The following is a 23,625-nucleotide window of genomic DNA, read 5'->3' as shown; positions in this document are numbered from 1 at the left end:
GTTCCCTAGTTACAGGTGCTATGCTTCAACTAAGCACAATGTTGGTTGTCTTTTTTAGATGTTGAGCAGAAAATGCATCAGAGATCTCTTTGTTTTTCTTGTTTTTAAGGGTTTCACGGCTTTTGCGACACATTTAGGTCATTTCACTGAAATTTTCGGCGCCAGTAAAAAGGAATAACAGAGAATAGTCAAAACACACTCAAACCCAAATGTTTACAAATCATTATTTGTAAAAGAGAAAATAATACAGTAGCCTACACAACAGAGAGATGATTTACAAGGAAAAAATATCATCTCCCAAAACTAACTATAAATTTGACTGTTTCCCTCTCAGTGACTCTCAGGCAGGGCCAGGACGAAACCAAGAAATCTCATTCCAAGATAAAGACAGAAAGCAAGAGGGAAAACAGATATGTACAGGGGGGTAAAAGACAGTAAGTACCTCCCTGCCCACTATGGGAGGTCAGGAACCCACCCAGTCAACAATTTCAATTTCCCAGTAATACATCAGTAAAAACACTATGGTATCATCTGCATTCACATTCAATTTTCAGCCAGATGTTGCATTTGAAAACATTACTGATACTGTACAATCAAGGTGTCAGCATCAACCTGGCTGTATTTAACACAATGACCATTTCTTCTAGAGCATTGCATTGTAGTTTGCTGATCAACATTTTGCTTCCCGTGCTTGACAGGATTGCTGTTTGGTTTTTAAAAATTACCGCTAACCAGACGTTCTACATCGAATTCCTTTGCCATTCTGTGATGATCCTAAGCTCGTCATTGTTAATATTTACACGATTACTGTATTTCAAACACAAAATTATATCAACTAAATTTCAAGCCAATATGCTGCTGACATTAGATATAATGCCACTATAGCAACTGTCAAGGCCACATGCTGTTTACACTTTGCACTAGGCCTGGGGGAGGGGGAGGTAGCAAGGATTGGTTCTAAATTTTGATCATTTTTAGTCTTTATGAGGATAATTGCCTGTTTCCTTGTTTTTCGTTCCACTAGCAGCTCACCCTTTTCCCAATATTACTTAGCTATTGGACTATCTACAATCATTCCACTATATGTGAGACTGTCTACCTGTCTTCACTATCTGCTTTGATAATACCATGATCTATATTTGCTAGTATTGCTGAGTGTCGGTAATGAGACCAAGGCTTTGACCCTTAGTGACTATCTTTCCTATTTCTCTCTATAGTCTTATAGTATATGAAGCACCATCAGCTTCTAGATCTTGAGAAATGATTAGCCAGGTCAGTGCTGCTATTACCGGTACTCAGCCTTGATACATGCTTGTCACTACTTTGCACAACAAGATTCTGAGAGCACTTAATTGACGTTATTGCCAATGCTGAGGAGAGCATCTATAAAATTAATCCTGATCTTCAGAAACGGACCACAATAACTGAATTTTTAAGTCGAATCAACCGTAACATCCTGAATTTCAAAATCGACTCCCTTTGAGGGCCATCAAATCATCCAGGTCCACTCCCATTGTTTTCCTGCTTTTTCCTTTAGTTTCACTTTCATTTTTTGGAAGGATGGATATAATCGACATAACGCTTAAATAGACATTTTATCGTGGCCCTGACAGTGCCGATATATCTATCCTCGACTGCACTCAAAAAAAAAAAAAAGAAACAGAAAAAGAAGACAGGCTTGAATCATCATAGCTTTAGGGAATTTATTTTATTCTGTACAATTTTATCCTAAAAAGTGAATGGTCGGAACTCATTAATGCTTACTATGTATGAGCACAGCTATCTAACAATAGCAAAAATGGAATACAGTGGAATCCTGATAAAACCAACACTGCTGGACCAGAAATATTGGTTGACTTTAAGCAAGCTTGAGTTTATCCATTATTAATGAAACATACTTTGATAAAGAACAAAAGGAGTTATTGACTATAAGAAGTTGACTTTAAGAGTGTTGATTTTATGTGGTTTCCACTGTATAGCCTGGTAGTTAATCTTCCAGATAAGAATGTGCTAGGTTTGGTGTGTTTGGGGGGGGGGGGGGGTTATAGTGCCAATTGTAGGCCATTTCAGAGTCAGTCATTAGGAAATTATGGAAGACAAAAGAGTATTGATCTGCAGTTAAAAGATCTGCAACATCTAGGAAAAAGTAAGTCAAAGGGAATAGTTCACAGAGGGAATAGGAGTAGGTTACACGAGAGCAATCTATGAATGTGTTTAATTTGAAAAGTCCCACCAAATACAGAATACAGAAGCAGAAGATCTTGTGAAGATGGATAAACTTAAATGATCACAACAAATTTTAAGACTGAAAAAGAGTACACCAGCTTTTAATAGAGAGAATATTTGCAAGGCAATGAAGTTATTACCCCCGGTGTCTGCATCATAAACCAATGTCAGGAATTATGAAGCTTTATTATTGTAAACCGCTGGGTTATAATTCAATGTTTCATGAGTAGTTTGGTTTATCACTTTTAAATCTATTATTTAGAGCAATTGCTTGACTGACTGCAGCTAGAGAATAGATAAAGAAGACTACAGCAATGACCTCTTGTGGGAGTGACTGTATTGTTATCCAATGTGGTTCCATTTATTTGGAAATCTGGGAACATGCTCTTTGATTCTAAATTTTGACCATTTTTAGTCTTTATTGAAGAAAAATAGTTTTTTTCTTTTAAATTTTGGTCACTTTTAGTCCATGTTTAGTATTTGACTCTATTATTCCCATGATATTGAAAAAAAAGTTTCTTTCCTGTAGTGCAAACAAGATACTTGTTAGTGCTTCAGCCTCTCATGAACCATAGACCTGAATTGTGAAAGAATCTTGGCTTCTCTTTTGCTTCTCTCCTCGTGGTTGAAGGTAGCTAAAGCTCTTTTCTCGTCTGCACTGTAAATCTGGTTCTCTTTCCTCAGACGGACTGCCTCCATTCGTCGATGCCTGAAATAAATTTTTAAAAAGGCATTGATAACAACACAACAATCAAGCCAAAAAATCAATAGATATAGGCAAACACATATATAAATAAACAAACAAATAAAATAAAACTGGCAGGTAATACGGAATCACTGTAAACAATGCAGGAGAGAGAAAAAATTACAAAGGGAACAACATCATCTTATTATGTTTGGTATAGAAAAGCATAGAGAAAATGACAACATAGAATCAAAAAGAAATACATACCTGCTTCCACTCATGACATAGCCAACATTTTCATAGGCTTCAATCTCGTTAGGAGTCAAACCAATCTCACCACGCCTAGGAATTCGTTTTCCATCTGCAATATAGGCAGCCATAGCAGCACCTTCACCAGGTAACAAAGCTCGACCAAAACTGAGGACAAAAATATGCCATGGAAGCATTTAGTAAATTCTAAAAGAATGTTAAGAAAAACCTGTCCATCTTAAAGTTATTTCAGTCAATTCTCTATAATCAAAAATTTAAAGAGGCTAATTGCACCATTTGGTAATATGTGCAAAGCAGGAGGATTTACAGGCCTGTAGTACTAGTAGTGGAAATAGTAGTAGTAGTTGTTGTAGTAGTAGGAGTAGTGGAAATAGTAGTAGTAGTTGTTGTTTTTGTTGTAGTAGTAGGAGTAGTAGTAAGGTAGTAGTAGTAGTAGTAGTAGTAGTAGTAGTAGTAGTAGTAGTAGTAGTAGTAGTAGTAGTAGTAGTAGTAGTAGTAGTAGTAGTAGTAGTAGTAGTAGTAGTAGTTGTTGTATTAGTGTTAATGGTAGTAGTAGTAGCGGTAGTTGTAGTAACTTGTAGTAGTGTTGGTAGCAGTATTGGCAGTAGTAGTAGTAGTAGTAGTAGTAGTAGCAGTAGTAGTAGTAGTAGTAGTAGTAGTAGTAGTAGTAGTAGTAGTAGTAGTAGTAGTAGTAGTAGTAGTTGTATTGGTGTTAATAGTAGTAGTAGTAGTAGCAGTAGAAGTAGTAGTACTAGTCGTTGAATTAGTATTAATGGTAGTAGTACTAGCAGTAGTAACAGTAGTAGTAGTATTGATAGTACAGTTCACTCCGCTTAATTGCGCATAGATTAATCACACACACCACTTATACGCTACACATTACTGAAAAACTAAATTATTTCTATACAATCGCACACCATCTCCGCTCAAGCGACACTAAAGGGTCATTTTTTTAATTTGATGAAATATTCTAAACTTCTATGCACAGTCATATTGTATATGTTTGGGAAGGATGATTGCATATAATTTTTTTCGAAAAAAAGTTGCCCGTTGCTATGGAAACGACGCAATATTGGAAAATAAACAAATCTTAAAAAGTCAAAGTTTTTTTTGTTTATCAACCGATTGCCGTAATATTTTGGCCAGAGGTAGAAAAAAGGAAAATAAAGAGGCTCTAGAAGCCCGATTTTTAATTTTTTTTATTAGAAACTTTAAAAATTAAGCTCAAAGTTATTACTCGATTATTCCCCTTGAAAAAAAGTTACATCATTTCAAATTACTCATAACATATTTTTTTTTTTAACAATCCGACTCCTATAGGACCTGCGTATTTGTATGACACTCATTTGTGGAAAGTTTGAAGAAGATTGGTTGAAAACTGAGGGAGGAGATAGGTTTTTAGTGACGAAAATTGCAGTTTTGAGAAAAATGCATTTAATAGTCAAAGTAAACGAGTTTTGGGAAAAACTTTCCTCTCGCTCTCTGATTGGATTGTGACCACATGACATAATTAAGAACAAAGTGATTAGTTCTTGAAGATAGAGGAGAGTTTTTACTTTTTATTGATATGTTTTTGCCTTTACTTAGTAATAAAGACACTCAAAGAAACTAAAACATCACTTTATCGAATATAAATAGCAGGTATACTACATACCAGCAACTCACTTTTGTTTCTTTCAACAGCTACTTACATATGATGAGCATGTCAAATCAAAAGGTTTGAACTCAGATGGTCTCTAATTTGAATAAATAAGTAAGACAATATATCAAATAAAACTCACTCTTTCTGAGTCAAGGCATTTGTCTCCACATAAGGCTGAGGTCCCACTGAATCTCCATCATCTTGCCCACTTGCTGAAGGTTCTAAAACAAGAGAGAGATAACATTCATGCAGTGAAGGAAGAACCACTCTGACGTGCCAATTAAGTCATAAACATAAACTTTTAAAAATGATAAAGGCAGGACATCAATTTGCTATGGGCATTTTTCTAAACAATAACAAAAACAACAAAAACGGTTATAGTATTGATGATAATAGTAGTAGTAGTAGTAGTAGTAGTAGTAGTAGTAGTAGTAGTAGTAGTAGTAGTAGTAGTAGTAGTAGTAGTAGTAGCAGTTGTAGTGGTAGTAGTAGTAATAACAATAATAATAATAATAATGATAATGATAATAATAAAAATAATAATAATAATAATAATAATAATATTAATAATAATAATAATAATAATAATAATAATAATAATAATAATAATAATAATAATAATAATAATAATAATGATAATGATAATAATAATAATATGTTTTATGTTTTTAAGGGGTTTACGGCGCTTGCAACACATTTAGGTTATATCAGCGCCAGTAAAAAGGAAGAAAATGGGATAGTAAAAAGTTCTAAAATTATAATTAAAGCACCCAAGAAAAAGTAAGATATAGGGGAACTGGGAACAAATAGGGATCAGATGTAGATTCCAAGAGCATACCACCAATATACTTAGTTTAAGATCACCTATAAGTCTCATCCGGACACAAGCACAAAATCCAACAAAGAGGAATACACTCAAATGCTTACATTAAACATTGAAAATAACAAATAAAATAATACATAACAGAGAAATGATTTATAAGAAAAAAAAATATCATCTCCCAAAACAATAACTATGCATTTGACTGTTTCCCTCCCAGCTACGACTCCGGCCAGGACAAGGACAAAACCAAGTAATCTCATTCCAAGACAAAGACAGAAAGCATGTTGGAAAACAGATAAGGGGATAGAAGACACACAATGTACCCCCCTGCCCACTATGGGAGGTCAGGAACCCCTCCCAGTAATAATAATAATAATAATAATAATAATAATAATAATAATAATAATAATAATAATAATAATAATAATAATAATAATAATAATAATAATAATAATAATAATAATAAGGTCTTTGAGCTTCTCGTCTGGATAAACAATGGTAGAAGTAAACAATGCTATATGATTCTGTATCTAAGGAACATCACCACTGAAAGGCTTCTAGTTTGAAATAAGATGCAAAAGAAACTGACAAATGGAATTTAACAAAACAAAACAAACATAAAAAACAAACTCCACAAGCTTTGTTTTGTATTTGTTTTTAAGGGTTTTACGGCGCTTCCAACACATTTAGGTCATATCAGCACCAGTAAAAAAGGATGAAAATTATTTAGTATTTAGACATTCTAGATGTACAACTAAAGGATTTGAGGAAAAAGTAAGACAAAGGGGAATGTTCAAATAGGAAAAAACATGTAGATTCCAAGAGTAAACTATCAGTGAACTTTGAGATCACCTAAAAGTCTCACCCAGACACCAGTTAAAAATGAAAAAATAACAGTACAGAACAGAGAGATGATTTACAAAGAAAAAGAATATCATCTCCCAAAACTATAATGATACATTTGACTGTTTCCCTCCCAGGCAAAGACTCCGACCAGGGTCAGGACAAAACCAAGTAATCTCATTCTAAGACAAAGACAGAAAACAATTGGAAAACAGATACAGGGGGATAGAAGACACAGCATTTAACTCCCTGCCCACTATGGGAAGTCGGAAACCCTGCCCAGCCCACAAACTTTAATATAGTGCAATATCCACAAAATGTGTGCTCAAAGCACTTTACAAGGGTCCCTAGCCAACAGCAACACTTATAATGTAAGACAAGACATGATGCCAGAGATGCTGTTAATGACCAGGTACTCATTTTACACCCTAGTATGGTGACAGAATGTAAGTAAAGAGCGTTTTCCAAGGACTCTACAAAGCGCCACTCAGAGCGTGACTCGAACCCAGGACCTTCCAATTCGAAGGTGAGTGTCATACCACAAGACCACAAAGCTGCACACACAGAAAATTTTTTTAAAAGAATCAACACAGTCTGTTGTCAATATGACCACAGGTGTTGTAATTTATGGTGGAACAGGATTCATGTGTCTTTGATTCATTTGGCCTGCTTTTGGGGAACGAAGTGTTGACAGTTTATTATACATGAGTGGTCATTATATATGATTACTCTTCTCTTCGTATCATCATGCCTACATAAACACATGTAACATCAAATAATGTTATGAAAAAAACGGAGGATAAAATTCTAAAGCAACAACTAAAAAGCTGCTCTGTATCACTATTGTTATAATTACCAACAAAAGAAATGCATGTAGTCTTAATTCGGTTGTTCCAATATTGAAGCTACTTGTGGGATTAGTTAATTGGAACTCTGCTTAATTGGAACGATTTCTGCATAATGAGCCCTGTTCCAATTAAGCGGCTTGCATTGTATATATCATAAGTCATCATCATCACTACCACCACCACCACCATCATCATAATTGTAACCATCACCATCATAATTGACTCAGGTGTGAATGAGTACCTGGTTACAGAAAATGATGGATATTGTATGAGTATTAGTACAAAAAGGATGCCTGACATGAAATGGAAATATGGTTCGATATGGCCAGCTGGGGGAATAAATGAAATAATGTGAAGCACTTTGAACACGTTTAATTCGTGAAAATGCACTTTAAAAAATGTTCATTTAAAAAAAAAATTTTTTTTCATTATCATCATTGTGATTATTATCATCAATACCATAATCTTCAAATCAAAAGTTCTCTGAAATATGGATTACATCATAAATCATGAATATACAAAGAAAGCAGAGGAAAGCAGAAGTAAGCGGATGTTTTAGTTTTGAAGTGAATATAGCGGGGTGAGAAAAAAATATTTACCAACTGAGCAGAGGGCAGAAAGTTTTTTGTTTGACTATGAGACGGGAGGGGTTAGGGTTAGTATTATGACAGGAGACATCTTAACATGTAAGGGATGCGGCATGGGGAAAGATGAAAGAAATGATGGTCCCATGATAACGTAGTACACAGGAGTATCTCCTGGGGCTATTATAACCATTTACATCGACACAAATTTTTTTGTTTTCAGGTGATATTTTTCTTTTATATTATTTTTTAGGCAGAATAAACTGTACATACTAATGGGAGGGCAAGTAATTCCTCCAATATTACAAGATGAAATAATTCACATCATACTTCACCTTACAGGTAAGTCTCGTATAATTTTTTAATTATTTCATCTACTGTAATATTGGATGGAATTCCTTGAGACTTTAGAGTGGAACGGCTTTGGAGGACAATACAGACCTTGCAAAAGATTCAAAGTCAATGTGAGGCTCAATACGTTTATTGTAAAAGCGAGCGAAAGTAGATTCTCTCTTCCAACCAGCCGTCCGTAACACCTGCCATACATCAATATTCTTAGCCGCTGAAGAACATGAGGCTGCTCTGGTACTATGAGCTGTATAAATTCTGGTGTCTATTCCAGATTTGTTCAAAATGAGCCGAATCCATCGCGAGATAGTGCCGCGCTGAGGACTGGTCCCAAGAACCGGTCCATTAGCTGGGACCGGAGGACCGGTCCCAAGGTGAAAAACCGCTGACGGTTCACTTCTTATCTTTCTATTTGAACGGTCCCAGTGATTCTAGCTTCTTTACTGTCTTTTCTCGGTTCTTTTGCCTAGGTCGTTCGCCTAACCACCCATCCCACTTAATTAATCGCACCAACCCCCCGCGAGACGCCTTGGACAATTCCATTACTCGGGGTAAATTTCCTAATTTACTACACACTAATGATCGCAATGACAATGATCTATTTTGACGACATCACCCCTCTTCTCTAATGGGTTATTCTTTGAAATGAATGTGACTACTATAAGATGTGTGTTTGTGTGTATGTGTGTGTTCGTGTGTATTTTGAACCTAGCTGGTGCGATTTTTTTCTTTTGGCTATCTGTTGTCACCACTCCTTTCTATCGCATTGTTGTCATTTGATGATACAATAATATTTTTATTTCGTTTGGTGTTTTAACTAATCAAATGATACAAGTTTCACATACTATAGCTTTCTTCAAAAATAACAATTATAATGTCTGTATTTTTAAAAACCACCATTAGATTAGTTGGGGGACCCGATAGCTCATTTGATAGAGCACTCTCTTTACACGCAAGGGGCCAAAGATTGATCCCGGGTGCAGTCGAGCTTTTTTTCTTCTGATCTCTGTCTTTTCAGCAGTGAATGGGTAGCTGGGTTTGTTAGATCTGGCAAAAAGTACTTTGGGATAGACAGCGTCCTATCCAAAGATAGAATTTTTTTTTAAATTAAAAAAGAAACAAAAAAATGTGAGCTTTTATATAGCGCAATATCCACTATATGTGCTCAAAGCGCTTTACAATGGGTCCCTGACTAATAGCAACACAACATGTAGAACGAGACATGATGCCTGTTAGGCGATGTTACAATTTTTTCAGACAGAGACAACAATGTCGACAGAGACAACAATGTTGACGATCAGGTACTCATTTTACACCCGAGTACGGTGATAGGATGTGAGTAAAGAGTCTCTCAAGGACTAAACTAGGCGCCGAGCGAGGCTCAAACCCAGGACCTTCCGATCCGAAAGCGAGTGTCATACCACAAGACCGCATAGCCGCACGAAAAGAGAAAAAAGGAATGGAGACAACAACCCCCCCCCCCCCCCCCCCCAAAAAAAAATAATTTAAAAAATCAAAACAAACTCTTCCCACTTCCCATACTTTTAGTCCAGCATGTCACAGACACAAAATATTAACAATCCCTTTTCCTTTCACTCCCTAACATTGACCCGACCCGCTTCATCAATCTTCACAGACACACGCACACACACATACGCACACACAAACACATGCTTAATGGATAGTGTTATAGCACTATTTTCATGTTTTGAGGCAACACACCTTCTCCGCTCTCATTTACACTTAGCGGTTCTACAGCCATCTACTGCAGGACCGGATCCTATCGTATGACGGTCCCAAGGACGCCTTGTGATTGGCCAATGTCGAAAACGAACCGGTTCGAACCGGTCCTTGCGGTTCACATTTCCCAGGGACCGTAGAACTGGCGGTCCTAAACATGCTTGGGACCGCTCCGCACTATCGCGAGAGAGATTCTTTAGATACCCCCAAATGAGGAAATTGAGTACTTATAAAAAGATCATTACTAGATCTCAAGTTCCTTGTACACTTAATGTAAGCTTTTAGGTATGTTAAAACACAAATCCTCCTGTCCTCATTATATGAATGAAGATGAATAGTAGTAAGGGGGTTACTAGGTGTATTGTGTTTCAGTAATATAGTAATTCGAAACTCTGCATGGTTCACAGAAATGCTCATAGAATCTTTATCGATGGATAAAGCATGTAAAGTTTGGCATCTATGGCCTGTCACAAGGGCCAATAACATTACAAGTTTCGCACCCAACATCAATAAGTTGAGTTCCCGGGCAGGAGAGCATGCACGAAGATAATCTAATACTAAAGAAATATCCCATACAGACGAATATCTAGATCTAGTTGGGCGTAGATTGAACACTCCTTTCATAAATCTTATGACTAATTGGTCTGATCCTATTCCACTGAATGAAGAAAGGGCAGATCTGGCCGTGTTAATAGCACTGTACCCACAACCACTTTGATATAAATCCGTTAAATATTCAACTGCAATGTTTGAGTTAACACTCGATGGATCTAATTTCTTATTCTCACATAACACAATGAATTTTCATAAATAAATGTTATATTGTTTAATGGTACCCTTCCTCCAACTGCTCATAATAATCTTACGTGACACACTACGAATCCCCTGAAGTTTTAGGTTGCGCCTGATAAGCTGCAAGCCATCAGCCTTAGTTTTGGAAAAAGAGGATGAATCGCCGTTTTGTCGGATGGAAGCCTGAGTAAACTTTTTGACTTTGGGAGATAAACAGGATCTCCTTTTTTTCATTTTCATTAACTTTGGGAACCAGGACTGAGTTGGCCAAATGGGTATTATTAACAGAACATTTTCCGTTTTGTCCATAATTATCTTCTGAAGGACCCTAGAGATTAAATTAAAAGGGGGGAAAATATAAACATAACCTCTCCACAAGTGAAGAAAACTATCAATGCCTACAGCATCATGATCAGGGTATAAAGACATATATTTTGGAAGAAGGAAGTTGACTCTAGATGCAAATAAATCAATCTCAGGCGTACCGAAGGAAGAGCACAACTTATCAAAACAGTTCTTATTTAAGGTCCATTCAGTATCGACAGAAATTGTCCTGCTCGCAATATCCGCATCAGTATTAAGGACACCCGGAATATGGCTAGCCGACAGCCAAATAAATTTGTTCTTGCACCATAGAAAAAGCTCTTTAGTAACAGAATTGTATTGATGAGAATGGGTACCCCCCATGTGGTTAATATAAGCCACAGCAGTTGTATTATCAAGTTCAATACGAAGATGGCAACGAGAAAGACCTTTACATAAAGATTTAATACCTAAGAGAGCCTCCTTGAGTTCTAGGACATTGATATGATGATTACGTTCCTCATCCGACCACATACCATTAGTAACAATATCATTCATAGTAGCTTCCCAAGCAAAACTAGAGGAATCAGTCCTAATAATGTATAATGGTGCCATGACTAAGTAGCTTAGAACTATGAAGGCCTTCCGAAATCCACCATGAAATATCTTCAACCGCGTCCTCATAGAGCTGAATAACTCTATCAAAATTATACTCTTTATGCAAAGCCTTTATCTTGAGAACTTCAAGATGTCTGTAGAATAATGGACCGTATTCAACTGCAGGCAAGCAAGCGACTAACATACCAATGATACTGACCAGACTCCTAACTGACATGGAGTGATTGATGTTGTTAAGAACGGAGGCAATATGTTCTTTCTTCCTATTAGACAAACAAACCGATAAAGAAACTGAGTTAATAACAAAACCCAAGTGCTCAATAGTTTGAGAAGGAATAAAATTCGATTTATCAGAAATATAAAATCCCAATGATGTTAACATGTTAACAACAAATTTCACATTTAAGTGACATTCTTCCCAACTAGATCCGAGAATGAAGAAATCATTAATATAGAGGCTACATATAATGCCCTTGCTATGTAGAAAAGCCAAAATAGGCTTCATGATCTGTGTGAAGATTCTGGGACTATCTCTAAAGCCTTGGGGTAACCAGGATATTTGTAAAATTCATTGTCATAAACAAACTTAAAGAATTCCGTATAGTCAGGGTGAATAGGGACAGAATGATAAGCATTGGCCAAGTCTAAAGATGCCATAACACAACAAGGATCCACTAAGTCAAAGCAAGTTTGAAATGTGAAGTGGACATATCTAACATGAGTATTAAGCTTTTTTATATTCAAAATCATTCTGAATTTCTTAGCACCACCATCAAGCAACGTTTCTCACGTAAAAAAACATTATTAATGTAGTCATTCTCTTCTCTAGCACATTTAACAATAACACCTTCTTTAAGAAATTCTTTCATCATGGAATCTAACGCTAATTTTTCGACTGTGTTGTATACGATTTTATGTGGTAAAGACACTTGACAAGGGGTGGATAAAAAATCAATTACACAACCAGAAATACACTGAAGTATGAATTTATCAAAAGTAAATTCTCTCCATGCATCAATACATCATTTAGTTTTTCCTCCTGACAACACGACCTTATTACTATTATCTACTTCCTCCTCAGCTGATTTTGTTGACGATCAAAGTTGTTTTGTTTGTTGTTTTGTTGATGACGGTGTGACTGAGACTGCCCCCCTCCCCGGTTTCTCCAGTAGGGGCTTTTGCCTAAAAAAGGAAATTTCTTGTTGTAGTTTACATTATATGGTTGAAATCGACGAGTGGATCGACTAAGGGACAAGGTGTCGGAGATCTCCTTAACTCGTTTCTTAACATTGTCTCCGAAAAGTTTACCCGAAACAGGCAATGATGGGGAGCATAGGGCACTAAGGTCATCTCTAAGATCTAGTTTAAAAGCTTGACGAGGAAATAAGTCAAGGTTATGCGAAGCGTTGGCAAGCATAACAATGCCGTCTGAAATTGGTTCCAGAACAGAGTTGTTACTATCTACATTCTTCGACATGGCATCCATGGCGAAAGAAACAGCCGTCAACCCTTTTGTTAACATCGATTGAATATTCTGGAGGGAAGTGTCACGAAATCTGCTCGAGGCAGAGGAGGTTTTAAAAATTTCCTCATTGCAAGGGATCACAGCCAACCCATCACAGTTAGAAGGGGTATTGTATTTACTGACTATCTCCGCCCATTTTCCATTAGACATCCCCTCAGACAGTGTTTTTTCAATCCCCATCGCAATATTGTCCAGAAATTGATTTTTGTGAAACCTCTACTGTCCCTGTGACATCCTCAAAATATCTTAAGTTAGCAGCCGAGGTGCTAGCAGTTGGCACAACAACACTATCACTATCCTCACAGAGGTCAACGGCCGAGGCGTTGACTTGAGAAGGCATGCCAACATTTTCATTACCAATGGCCGAGGCATTGGTGTTGTCAGTGTCACTGACCTCATTAAAGGTGTCATAGGCATCCTTTAATTGGGTCACGATGGGCACTAATCCCATCAAAACATTTAATTGTTTTTTTTATATCTAGCAAGTCCTTATCACTTGAAGGCACCTCCTGCGTTTTTGCCCTGGAACTTTTCCCTTTTCCTTTTCCTTTGTCAATTTTCTTTTTTGGTGACACAGGGGTATTGTTTAATTTCGTTTCACTGTCACCATTGTTAGTAGAACTAGCACAAGGTGGGTCAGCAACAAAAGCAGAATTCATCATTAAATTATTGGGTAAATCCACAGAATGGAAATTGAAAGTTATTCACACGAAATATCACATGAATAATAATCCAAATTACACAAAATAAACTAATGAATAGTCTGATTGAAATCGATTAAAAAGCACAAAAAATTCTAAGAATCAACATCTACGACCGATTAGCTGCCGGAAGCAAGGCACAAAGTGATCTGCCGGGGCATGCGCACTCTCTCAAGGAATTCCATCCAATATTACAGTAGATGAAATAATTGCATTGTCATCGCTTGTCATTTGATAAAAATGATATCTGGTCTTAGATCAAAGTAAGACTACAGTTTCCTTTTTTTGTTTTGATTGACCAATGACCTGAGAATTAGCTCACTGTACTAACTTGCATGCATATACAGGGGTGAGAATGACTGGTCACAAAAAAAGGAAGAAATTTTTCATTGTGAAGATCATGACCCATCCATGCGACCATAACCTATAAACTTGAATTTCACAAAAATTTACTGAGATTCGATCCAAAATTTCTGACACGACTCAGTGGAATTTCAAAAGTTGAAAGCGCAATTACAGCATTTAGTGGTTGTAGTAGTAGTAGTAGTGGTGGTAGGGATGATGATGTGTGGTGGTTGTAGTAATGGTAGTCGGGTTGATGATGGTGTGGTGGTTGTAGTAGTAGTGGTTGAAAGGATGATAGTGTGGTGGTGGTTGTAGTAGTAGTGGTGGTAGGGATGATGGTGTGGTGGTAGTTGTAGTAGTGGTAGTAGTAGTAGTTGTGGTAGTGATGATGTGGTGTTATTTATAGTAGTAGTGCTGCTGGGGATGATGGTGTGGTGGTGGTTGTAGTAGGAGTGGTGGTAGGGATGATGATGTCGTGGTGGTTGTAGTAGTTAGTGGTGGTAGGGATGATGTGGTGGTGGTTGTAGTAGTGGTAGTAGGGTTGATGATGGAGTGGTGGTTGAATTAGTAGTGGTCTTAGAGATGATTGTTTGGTGGTAGTTGTAGTAGTTGTGGTAGGAATGATGATGTGGTGGTAGTTGAAGTAGTAGTGGTGGTAGGAATGATGTGGTGTTATTTGTAGTAGTAGTGGTGGTAGGGATGATGATGTGGTGGTGGTTGTAATAGTAGTTGTGGTAGAGATGTTGAAGTAGTGGCTTTGGTGAGTGTTTTTTATTCAGTGATGATAATAGCAATTTGTCAAAAATGAGGAAATGTCTCGGTCTATCGATCAAACACAAGCAAAGTGTAAAAATAACAGGAACATAGTTTTGTATTAGTATTATGTAATATATTACTATTTCTAGTTTAAATCCATTCTTATTATTAGAAATAAATTGACTTTTTGTAAACATTTAATGAATTGTCCTTTCCACATGTTAAAGGCCTACAATGTTATTCAAATAAAACGCCCAAAAGTGTTGTTTTGTTTTGATTTTATATCTTTGTTACCGAAACCTAGTGGTTACTCAGCTTATAAATACAACCTAAGAATCCCTCAGATTTAAAGCCATGGTCCAAAGGTAAAAAGAAAGAAGAGTAAACTAAGCCAATCACCATTGCTTTATTCTAATAGATTATCTCTGTATAACCAGATGATTTAATGGATGGTTGCGAAAGAAAGAGAGAGAGAGAGAGAGGGGAGACGAGAATAATTTATGTATTGATCATATGAATTCTACATTTTTCAAAAAGAAGAAAAGAGAAATAGAAAGAAAAGCAAAGGGAAAGAGTAAAAAAAAAAAAAAAAGAGAGAGAGAGAGAGAGAGAGAGAGAGAGAGAGAGAGGGAGAGAGAGAGAGAGAGAGAGAGAGAGAGAGAGAGAGAGAGAGAGAGAGAGAGAGAGAGAGAGAGAGAGAGAGAGAGAGATTAAAAAGGCAATAGTTACCTACAACAGAGAAAAAAAAAATCCAGACCCATTTGTCCCTCCCTTCAACCATCAACTGACTAATCAAAGAACACCACTGGTCTTCTGTGTCAAATGTGACATCTGGTGCCATTCTGTCTGGCAGAAAGTTTGAGAAATTCTCAAAATCCCGGATAATCACTGTTTATTTATCCAAAAAAATTGAAAAAGGAGGAATTGTGATGGGGATGGGGGGAGATAAACTACCATTTAGGCGGAAGATTCTCACCCCTGACATACAAAATATTTTGTGTCATGGCAGGCAAGCAAGTTGAGCTGCTTGATACTCGCAATACAATCCAAAAAAAATTTTGCTTCTTGCAAGACCTTAAAACATAGCTCTACTTTCTTGCCCACAAGGGGGAAAATAAGGCTCCTGTAGGGATCTCTAGCCGTAAACAATCATACGGCTAGTGACCTTGGCAATGGTCATTCCTACTTCCGCTCTGCCTCGTCCCGAGCTGACCCGGCTCATATAAAGCCGAGTGGACCTCTCGATTGAGACACACACTTCACACTTACCTACACACTTCACACTTACCCAGATACACACTACACTTACCTACAGACTACCTACTGCACACTTCAAGCTCTACACTAAACTATCTACCATACCATATCTGTTGCGACCATACCTATCTACCATTACGACTAACTAGATTCAGGGTAAGCCATATTTTTATACTAACTATAACTTTATCTATTTAATATATATTTTTAACTCAGAATCACGATTCACCGGCCATCTGGACCCATCCTAGCCATGGAGTCCTACAGCCAGAATACCGAGTTCTGGCAATCACGGTAGTTACTACAATGGCGTCACGAGCAGGATGCTTTTTTCTACTTTTTACATTATCCATTTTATTATTTCCTACCGTTGTATTTTGTTGAATGGAAGTTCGAATTTCGTTGATTTTTACCGTGTGAATACTTCGTTATTTTTCATCGTGTATTTTCCACTATAATTCTTATATTCAATCTTGAATGAATTCTGTGCTGTGATATTGGTGATATTGATATGTATGACCACGCCCCCTTCCCTTTTCTTTCAGCTGTAGGGAATTTCAGTTCGTGAATTTTGTTTGATCGTGTCAAGGTCGTCCTTGTCCTTGACTCCAAGGTCACACCTGTCTGGTGACCTTGTGGACGGTGTCATGTTTCATGATTTAAAAAAATTTATTTTTTTTACATTTGATTTCTTTTTTATTCTTTTTACTGGAAATATTTTTTGTTGTTTTGTTATTGCCCATAACTGATTAGTGATTAGTTTATATCTTTGGTAATTTATTGTGAATTCTTGTGATTTGCTTTGTCCTGCACTTGACTTTGTTTATTACCTATGACTGTGATAGTTGTATTCTTGTGATTTGCTTTGTCCTTGACTTGACTTTGTTTACTGCTTATGACTGTGATTAGTTGAGTTCTTGTGATCTGATCTGTCCTTGACTTGATTTTGTTTGTCCAGTGCTACATTGTGATTGTGGTTACACTTTCTATTGATTTTATTATAATATATCATCAGTTATTATTTTTCTTTCACACACCTTCCTCTCCTGAGAGGATCCCTTGGTGATTTGTGTGGTTCATTTTTATTTTTTTTAAGTCTGTTTTTTTTTCTTGATTTATTGTTTGATGGCTACTCGGGCCAGGCAGCATGGTGCGGTGAGATGTTGGAGCATGATCCGACCATGGCTGCGGCCTTGAGGAGTGGCCTATCTTTCAATAGACCATACCTAATTTTTTAATTTAGTATTTGTATAATTTTGATTTATTGTTTGATGGCTACTTGGGCCAGGCAGCATGGTGCGGTGATATGTTGGAGCATAATCCGACCATGGCTGCGGCCTTGAGGAGTGGCCTATCTTTCAATAGACCATACCTAATTTTTTAATTTAGTATTTGTATAATTTTGATTTATTGTTTGATGGCTACTCGGGCCAGGCAGCATGGTGCGGTGAGATGTTGGAGCATGATCCGACCATGGCTGCGGCCTTGAGGAGTGGCCTATCTTTCAATAGACCATACCTAATTTTTTATTTTAGTATTTGTGTAATTTTGATTTATTGTTTGATGGCGACTCGGGCCAGGCAGCATGGTGCGGTGAGATGTTGGAGCATGATCCGACCATGGCTGCGGCCTTGAGGAGTGGCCTATCTTTCAATAGACCATACCTAATTTTTTATTTTAGTATTTGTGTAATTTTGATTTATTGTTTGATGGCGACTCGGGCCAGGCAGCATGGTGCGGTGAGATGTTGGAGCATGATCCGACCATGGCTGCGGCCTTGAGGAGTGGCCTATCTTTCAATAGACTACACATGATTATTTGTATGTTGCTTGTCATGGCTTTTGATTTGATAGTTCTTTGAGCATTTAAATTTTGATTTATTGTTTGATGGTCACTCGGGCCAGGCAGCATGGTGCGGTGAGATGTTGGAGCATGATCCGACCATGGCTGCGGCCTTGGGGAGTGGCCGATCTTTCAATAGACCATACATTATTATTTGTACCTGATTTTTCATTTTTTGATTTGTTGTTTGATGGTCGCTCGGGCTGGGCAGCATGGTGCGGTGAGATGTCGGAGCATGATCCGACCATGGCTGCGGCCTAGGGAGCGACTATCCTGCAATAAACAACCCTATGTTATTATTGATAATTGCTTTGTGGTTTTATTGGTTGGAGGTCACTCAGGTCAGGGAGCATGGTGCAGCGAGATGTTGTAGCATGACCTGACCATGCAGTGGCCTCGAGTGACAGACCAACCAATAGTGTTAGTTATCTGGGTTTGTTTTCGTAAGGCCACTGTGATTGGGCAGCATGGTGCAGTGACATGTCGGAGCATGTCCTGACCATGGCTGCAGCTGTGGAGATGACCACTCGGAAGCAACCATCTGATGATAGTTTGGATTCACTGAGTTTGATGGTCACTCGAGCTTGGTGGCCTGCGCAGAGAGATGTTGGTGCATTATCTGTTGCGACCAAGGTTCGAGTTGGAGGACCTAATTCTCAGTGAATCACATGATACATATTGTGATGTTTATGCTCAGGTCGCGCACCATGGGTCAGTGAAGTGTTGGTGCACGACATAGCCATGACTGCGACCTGGAGCAATTGTTTTGTTGTGAAGATGTATAGATTGTTGTTATCATTAAATTACTCTGTGATCTTTACTCTATTATATACAAATGTTCATATATTATATTTTTACAGAGCGTAGCTTGTTTGCAGCTTGATTCATTTGCTTGCTTTGGCATGAGCTTGGCCTAATTATATTGTTTTTGGCTTCATGCTTGTGCTAGTTTTATTACTTGGCTTTAAGCCCGCTTGATTTTTGTTTTGTGCTTTTAGCTTGCATGGCGTAATAGTTCCTTAAGGTTACACTATGATTTGCTTATTTGTTACTGACACTGTTTCCCATAGTCTATTCTCAGAAGATAAGGATAATCGTGTCAGTGAATATCATCATGGTGAATAAATTCTAATGGACTACTGCTCTTTTGAGCAGCCCATGGATTATTGTCTCTGGGCAGACTGCCAGACAGTTCGTCCTGCCCTATCAGGAGAGTATAGATGACCAAGAAAGACTTCTGTAGTACCAAGAACATCGTTAAGTTTATGAAGTCTCTGCAGCCTCAGGAAGCCAATAATTATTATTTTACACTCACGGTGCCCAAAATGGAAGATACCTTCACTGATGCTCCAGAACCCAAGGACCCTTTCGATGCCGACGAGCACTGCTGATATAAGAAATAAGGAAGCCTTGGCACTAGGAGACAGTGGGGATTCGAACCCAGCACCAGAGTGCAGAAATGTAAAGAAGCCCCACCATCTAGACTTTATCCAGGACGAGGAGGGGCCTATTTGAATTCAACAAGCTGCCATTTGGACTCTGCAATTCTAGAAGCACCTACAGCAGAGTAATGGACCTCGTCTTGAAGGACTTACACTGGAACTCTGTCTTGGCCTTGGACGACGTCTGTGTACTGGGGAAGTCCTTCCAGGACCACTTCAACAACTTGAGGGAAGTGTTCTCCAGATTTCGTGCCTTCCGGCTGAAGCTCAAACCCAGGAACTGTGAGCTCTTCAGGAAAGAAACTAAACTTCTTGGTAGGAAGGTAGGAAGAAACCAGTTGTCTATGACAGAGGAATCAATTGCCACTGTACGGAATCGGCCAGCACCTACGTCATTAAGGGAATGGAGAAGTTTTTTGGGCTTAGCTAATTACCACCGCTTCTTCGTAAAGGATTTTGCCGGAATATCAGAACCCCTCGCACGACTTCTGAGAAAGAAAATTTTCATCTGGGGTGATGAGCAGCAGGCAGCCTTTGAGGAGATCAAGCTACGCCTTACTTCCCCACGGTCTTGGCCATTCCCACTACGACAAGCCACTTCATCCTCGATACTGATGCTTCAGATTGCGCCATTGGAGCCGAGTTGATTCAGATCCAAGAAGAGGAAGAGAAGGTGATTGCATATGGGAGCTTCACCCTGACACCCCTAGACCTGTAAATGAACTCTATAAAAATTGACTGAAACTGAAACTGAAACTCTTCGTAATTCGTCGTAGCGGCAGCGGTAAAATCCAAAGAATCAAAATGAAAGGTAAACAGCAAGCTCACTTGAGCAAAGCAATGGCAGAAAACTAAATTGCGGGGGAATTAATTAGGTTACTTACCATTGTTCCTTGTAATTAGGTACCCAATCAGTGAAGAAACTTAGAAACGGTCAACCAGTTTGTTTACAACATGAGGTAATCGAGATGTGCTTGTAGCAATCATTTAACTTTCGATTTGAAGGTGTCTACATAACGAACTTCAGGTGTTTCGAATTTTTCTTTCTCATACTTTTCCTGTCCTTCAAGTAAATGTGGTCAATTTTGGCTTAGACGAAACAGTGAAATTTATCGCTCGGCGGCTCAGTTAAAATTGGCTACGACAGGTTTCGAAAGTGAAAAAATAATTTCACGAAGGCTGTGTGAAAATACACTGGGGTGTGTTCAGACACGGCAATTCTAAAAAGCGTCGCTTAGCCTTGGCAATATATATCCATCATTAATATAAACGGCCCATGAGCTATGCGTGGGGCTGTGGAACATTCCTAGTTAACTTTACAGTCAATCGACGACGATTCATGAATTCTTTCTTTATTCATTTCTTTCTTCCCTTTTAAAAAATATTTGAATTTGACGAATTGACTGATTTCAGTTAATTGACTGAGAATTTACAGGTCTACACCCCTTCAGCGGCGCGATTGCACTACCAGGAAGGAGCTACTTGCAATTGTGCGCTTTACCAATCACTTCCGTCACTACCTCTTAGGCAGCGAATTCACTGTATGAACGGATCATCGCTGCCTTACTTGGCTCATGAACTTCAAGAGGATTGAGGGCCAACTGGCCCGATGGATCGAAGAACTCAGTCAATACAACATGAGGATAGTTCACCGCTCTGGTTCACTGCACATGAATGCTGATGCCTTATCTCGACCTCCCACGACGGACACTTGCCAACACTACCGTCCTCACAAGGCATTATCAGAATTGCCTTGTGGCGGATGTGCATATTGCACCCGAACACAGGAGAGATGGGGAACCTTTGAATCAGAAGTAAACAACGTCGTCCCCCTCGGGTCCCCTGACAAAATTGTCACTGGGTTGGATATTATAAACGAGGGCGGATGTAGGACACAGCTCAGAAGATTGGACGACACTGCCCGAATGACGTCAGGAAGGAACTGCACTATCCCCCTCGGGTCCCCTGACACAATTGTCACTGGGTCGAATATCATAAACGAGGGTGGACGCAAGTGCGACAGATCAGAGGATCGAACAACTCTACCCGGATGACGTCAGGAGTGAGCTGTGCTGTCCCCCTCAGGTCCCCTGACACAATTGTCAATGGGTTGAATATTACAATGAGGGTGGACACAAAATACAAGTCGTAAGACAAGACGACTCGACACAAGTTGGCCTTGACGACATTGACATGGAGGATGTCAGGAAGCTGCAGTCGGATGATCATCACCTGCTATTATGGTTGAAATTAGGAGCAGACCCAGAAATGTCGGACTTGATGTTGTCCGGCCAGGAAGAAAAGTTCTACTGGGTGCACCGCAACCTGTTCTTCCTGATCGATGGAGCCTTATACAGAAGAGACGAAGGCCCACGAAACCTCCTTGTCATACCTACGCCTTTAACACAATTGATGTTAGGAAGGAATTGAGCACACCGGTGGAATTGGTTATACCAGGGAAACGTACAAACCCACAGTCTCCTGAAGATTATGTCAACTCTCTACAGCAGGGGTTAGAGATAGCCCACGAGACTGCGAGAACCACCCTCCGAACTGAGCTCAAGAAGACGAAGAGGGACTACGACATCAAAGCCCACGTCCATTCCTTCAAGAGGGGACAGGCGGTTTATTACCTGGATAAATCGAATGTGAAAGGAAAGTCCAGTAAGCTGAAACCTGTATGGACTGGACCAGCCATCATCTCCACGGTCCTGCCCCCCGCCACATACATTGTCAAATTCAGGAACTCGGAGATTAAGACAGTCAACTATGACCACCTGAAGCCATGTTGGGACCGGACTATCCCAGCCTGGATCCGAAAGGAAAGGGAGGCCATCGAGTCTGGCCAGGAAATTACGTACTGTACTTGTGGAAAGCCGGACGATGGAGACCTCATGGTTGCGTGCGACAGGTGTTTCGACAGGTTCCACGGCAGGTGTGTCAACCTGACGAGGAACCAAGCGAGGCAACTGAACACTTTCATTTGCCCATCCTGTTCTCACTGATCTTTTTCTTTAATCTCCGCAGATGACCTCTTTCTCACGGGATGTGACCCTCTTCCGGGATTTCCTGCGGTTCCGAGAAGAGATGCTGAGAGCGGCCGGCAGGCGCTCTCCTCCGGGGCGTAACCCGGAGCACGCGATTCGGAATCGCAGGCAGCCCTGGAGAAATTCCACTAGACGCTCGAGGACTCCTCCAAACACCTCGAGACTTGGGAATAGATCCCGGACCTCCGCCGTCGCCTCTAACTCTAACCAGGAACGGAGGCCCCGTGACCGTAGGAGACGGTCCCGCTCGCCCCGTCGGGCCCAAAGAACGAGTACCCCGCCCGACAGAGCCGCGACCGGCCTCCCAGCAGGCGTAGGAGGGAGGACCAGCAAGAGCAAGCCGACCGCCGAGACAGATCTCGCCGCCGCCGGGGGGACTTCCGCAGCCTGCGGAATCAGCTTAAGAGGGCCAGGCAGGAGCTGGCCTCCCTCCGGACCGAGGCGGCTGAGGTCACCCGTCTCCGGGAGGAGAATAAAAGAATGAAGGAGAGAGAGCCCTCGATGGAGCTGTCCCTCCACAGCTCTGTCTTAGACAGCTAGGTGCTTGGGCGAGCAACCGTGTAAATAGATTTATTTTTGCCCCAGCCCCAGGAAAGGGCTTTCCTTTTATTTTAGCCCTAGGTAAGGGCCTTCTTTATTTTTTGTTCGGCCCTAGGAAAGGGCCTTCCTTGTTTTATTTTACCCCCCTTTTTTTGTTGCTACGCCCTAGGTAAGGGCTCCTCTCCTTTAGTTCACTGTAATACCGAGAGCTCCAGAAAGGTGCAGGTGAGTACCCCACATCCAGCCACCCTGCCCTTTTTGAGGGGGGAGCAGTGTAGGGATCTCTAGCCGTAAACAATCGTACGGCTAGTGACCTTGGCAATGGTCATTCCTACTTCCGCTCTGCCTCGTCCCGAGCTGACCCGGCTCATATAAAGCCGAGTGGACCTCTCGATTGAGACACACACTTCACACTTACCTACACACTTCACACTTACCCAGATACACA

General features: G+C 39.6%; 1 protein-coding gene across 1 annotated transcript in view; it reads right to left on the bottom strand.

The window, feature by feature from the left end:
• Positions 1 to 1,678: 1,678 nt before the first annotated feature.
• LOC144980959 (uncharacterized) overlaps positions 1,679 to 23,625 on the bottom strand; it is a 57,913-nt gene continuing 35,966 nt past the window's right edge. The window contains exons 8-10 of the mRNA XM_078928971.1: positions 4,963 to 5,044; positions 3,179 to 3,328; positions 1,679 to 2,935 (exon numbers count right to left, since the gene is read on the bottom strand). Coding sequence (XP_078785097.1) covers positions 2,773 to 2,935; positions 3,179 to 3,328; positions 4,963 to 5,044 — 395 coding nt within the window. The 3' untranslated portion in view covers positions 1,679 to 2,772. The remainder of the gene's footprint in view (positions 2,936 to 3,178; positions 3,329 to 4,962; positions 5,045 to 23,625) is intronic.

The sequence above is a fragment of the Berghia stephanieae genome, chromosome 10, assembly GCF_034508935.2.
Source record: "Berghia stephanieae isolate SIO BIC M18660-M18661 chromosome 10, UCSD_Bste_1.3, whole genome shotgun sequence".
Taxonomy (NCBI): domain Eukaryota; kingdom Metazoa; phylum Mollusca; class Gastropoda; order Nudibranchia; family Aeolidiidae; genus Berghia; species Berghia stephanieae.
This window is presented reverse-complemented; position numbering and strand designations above follow the sequence as displayed.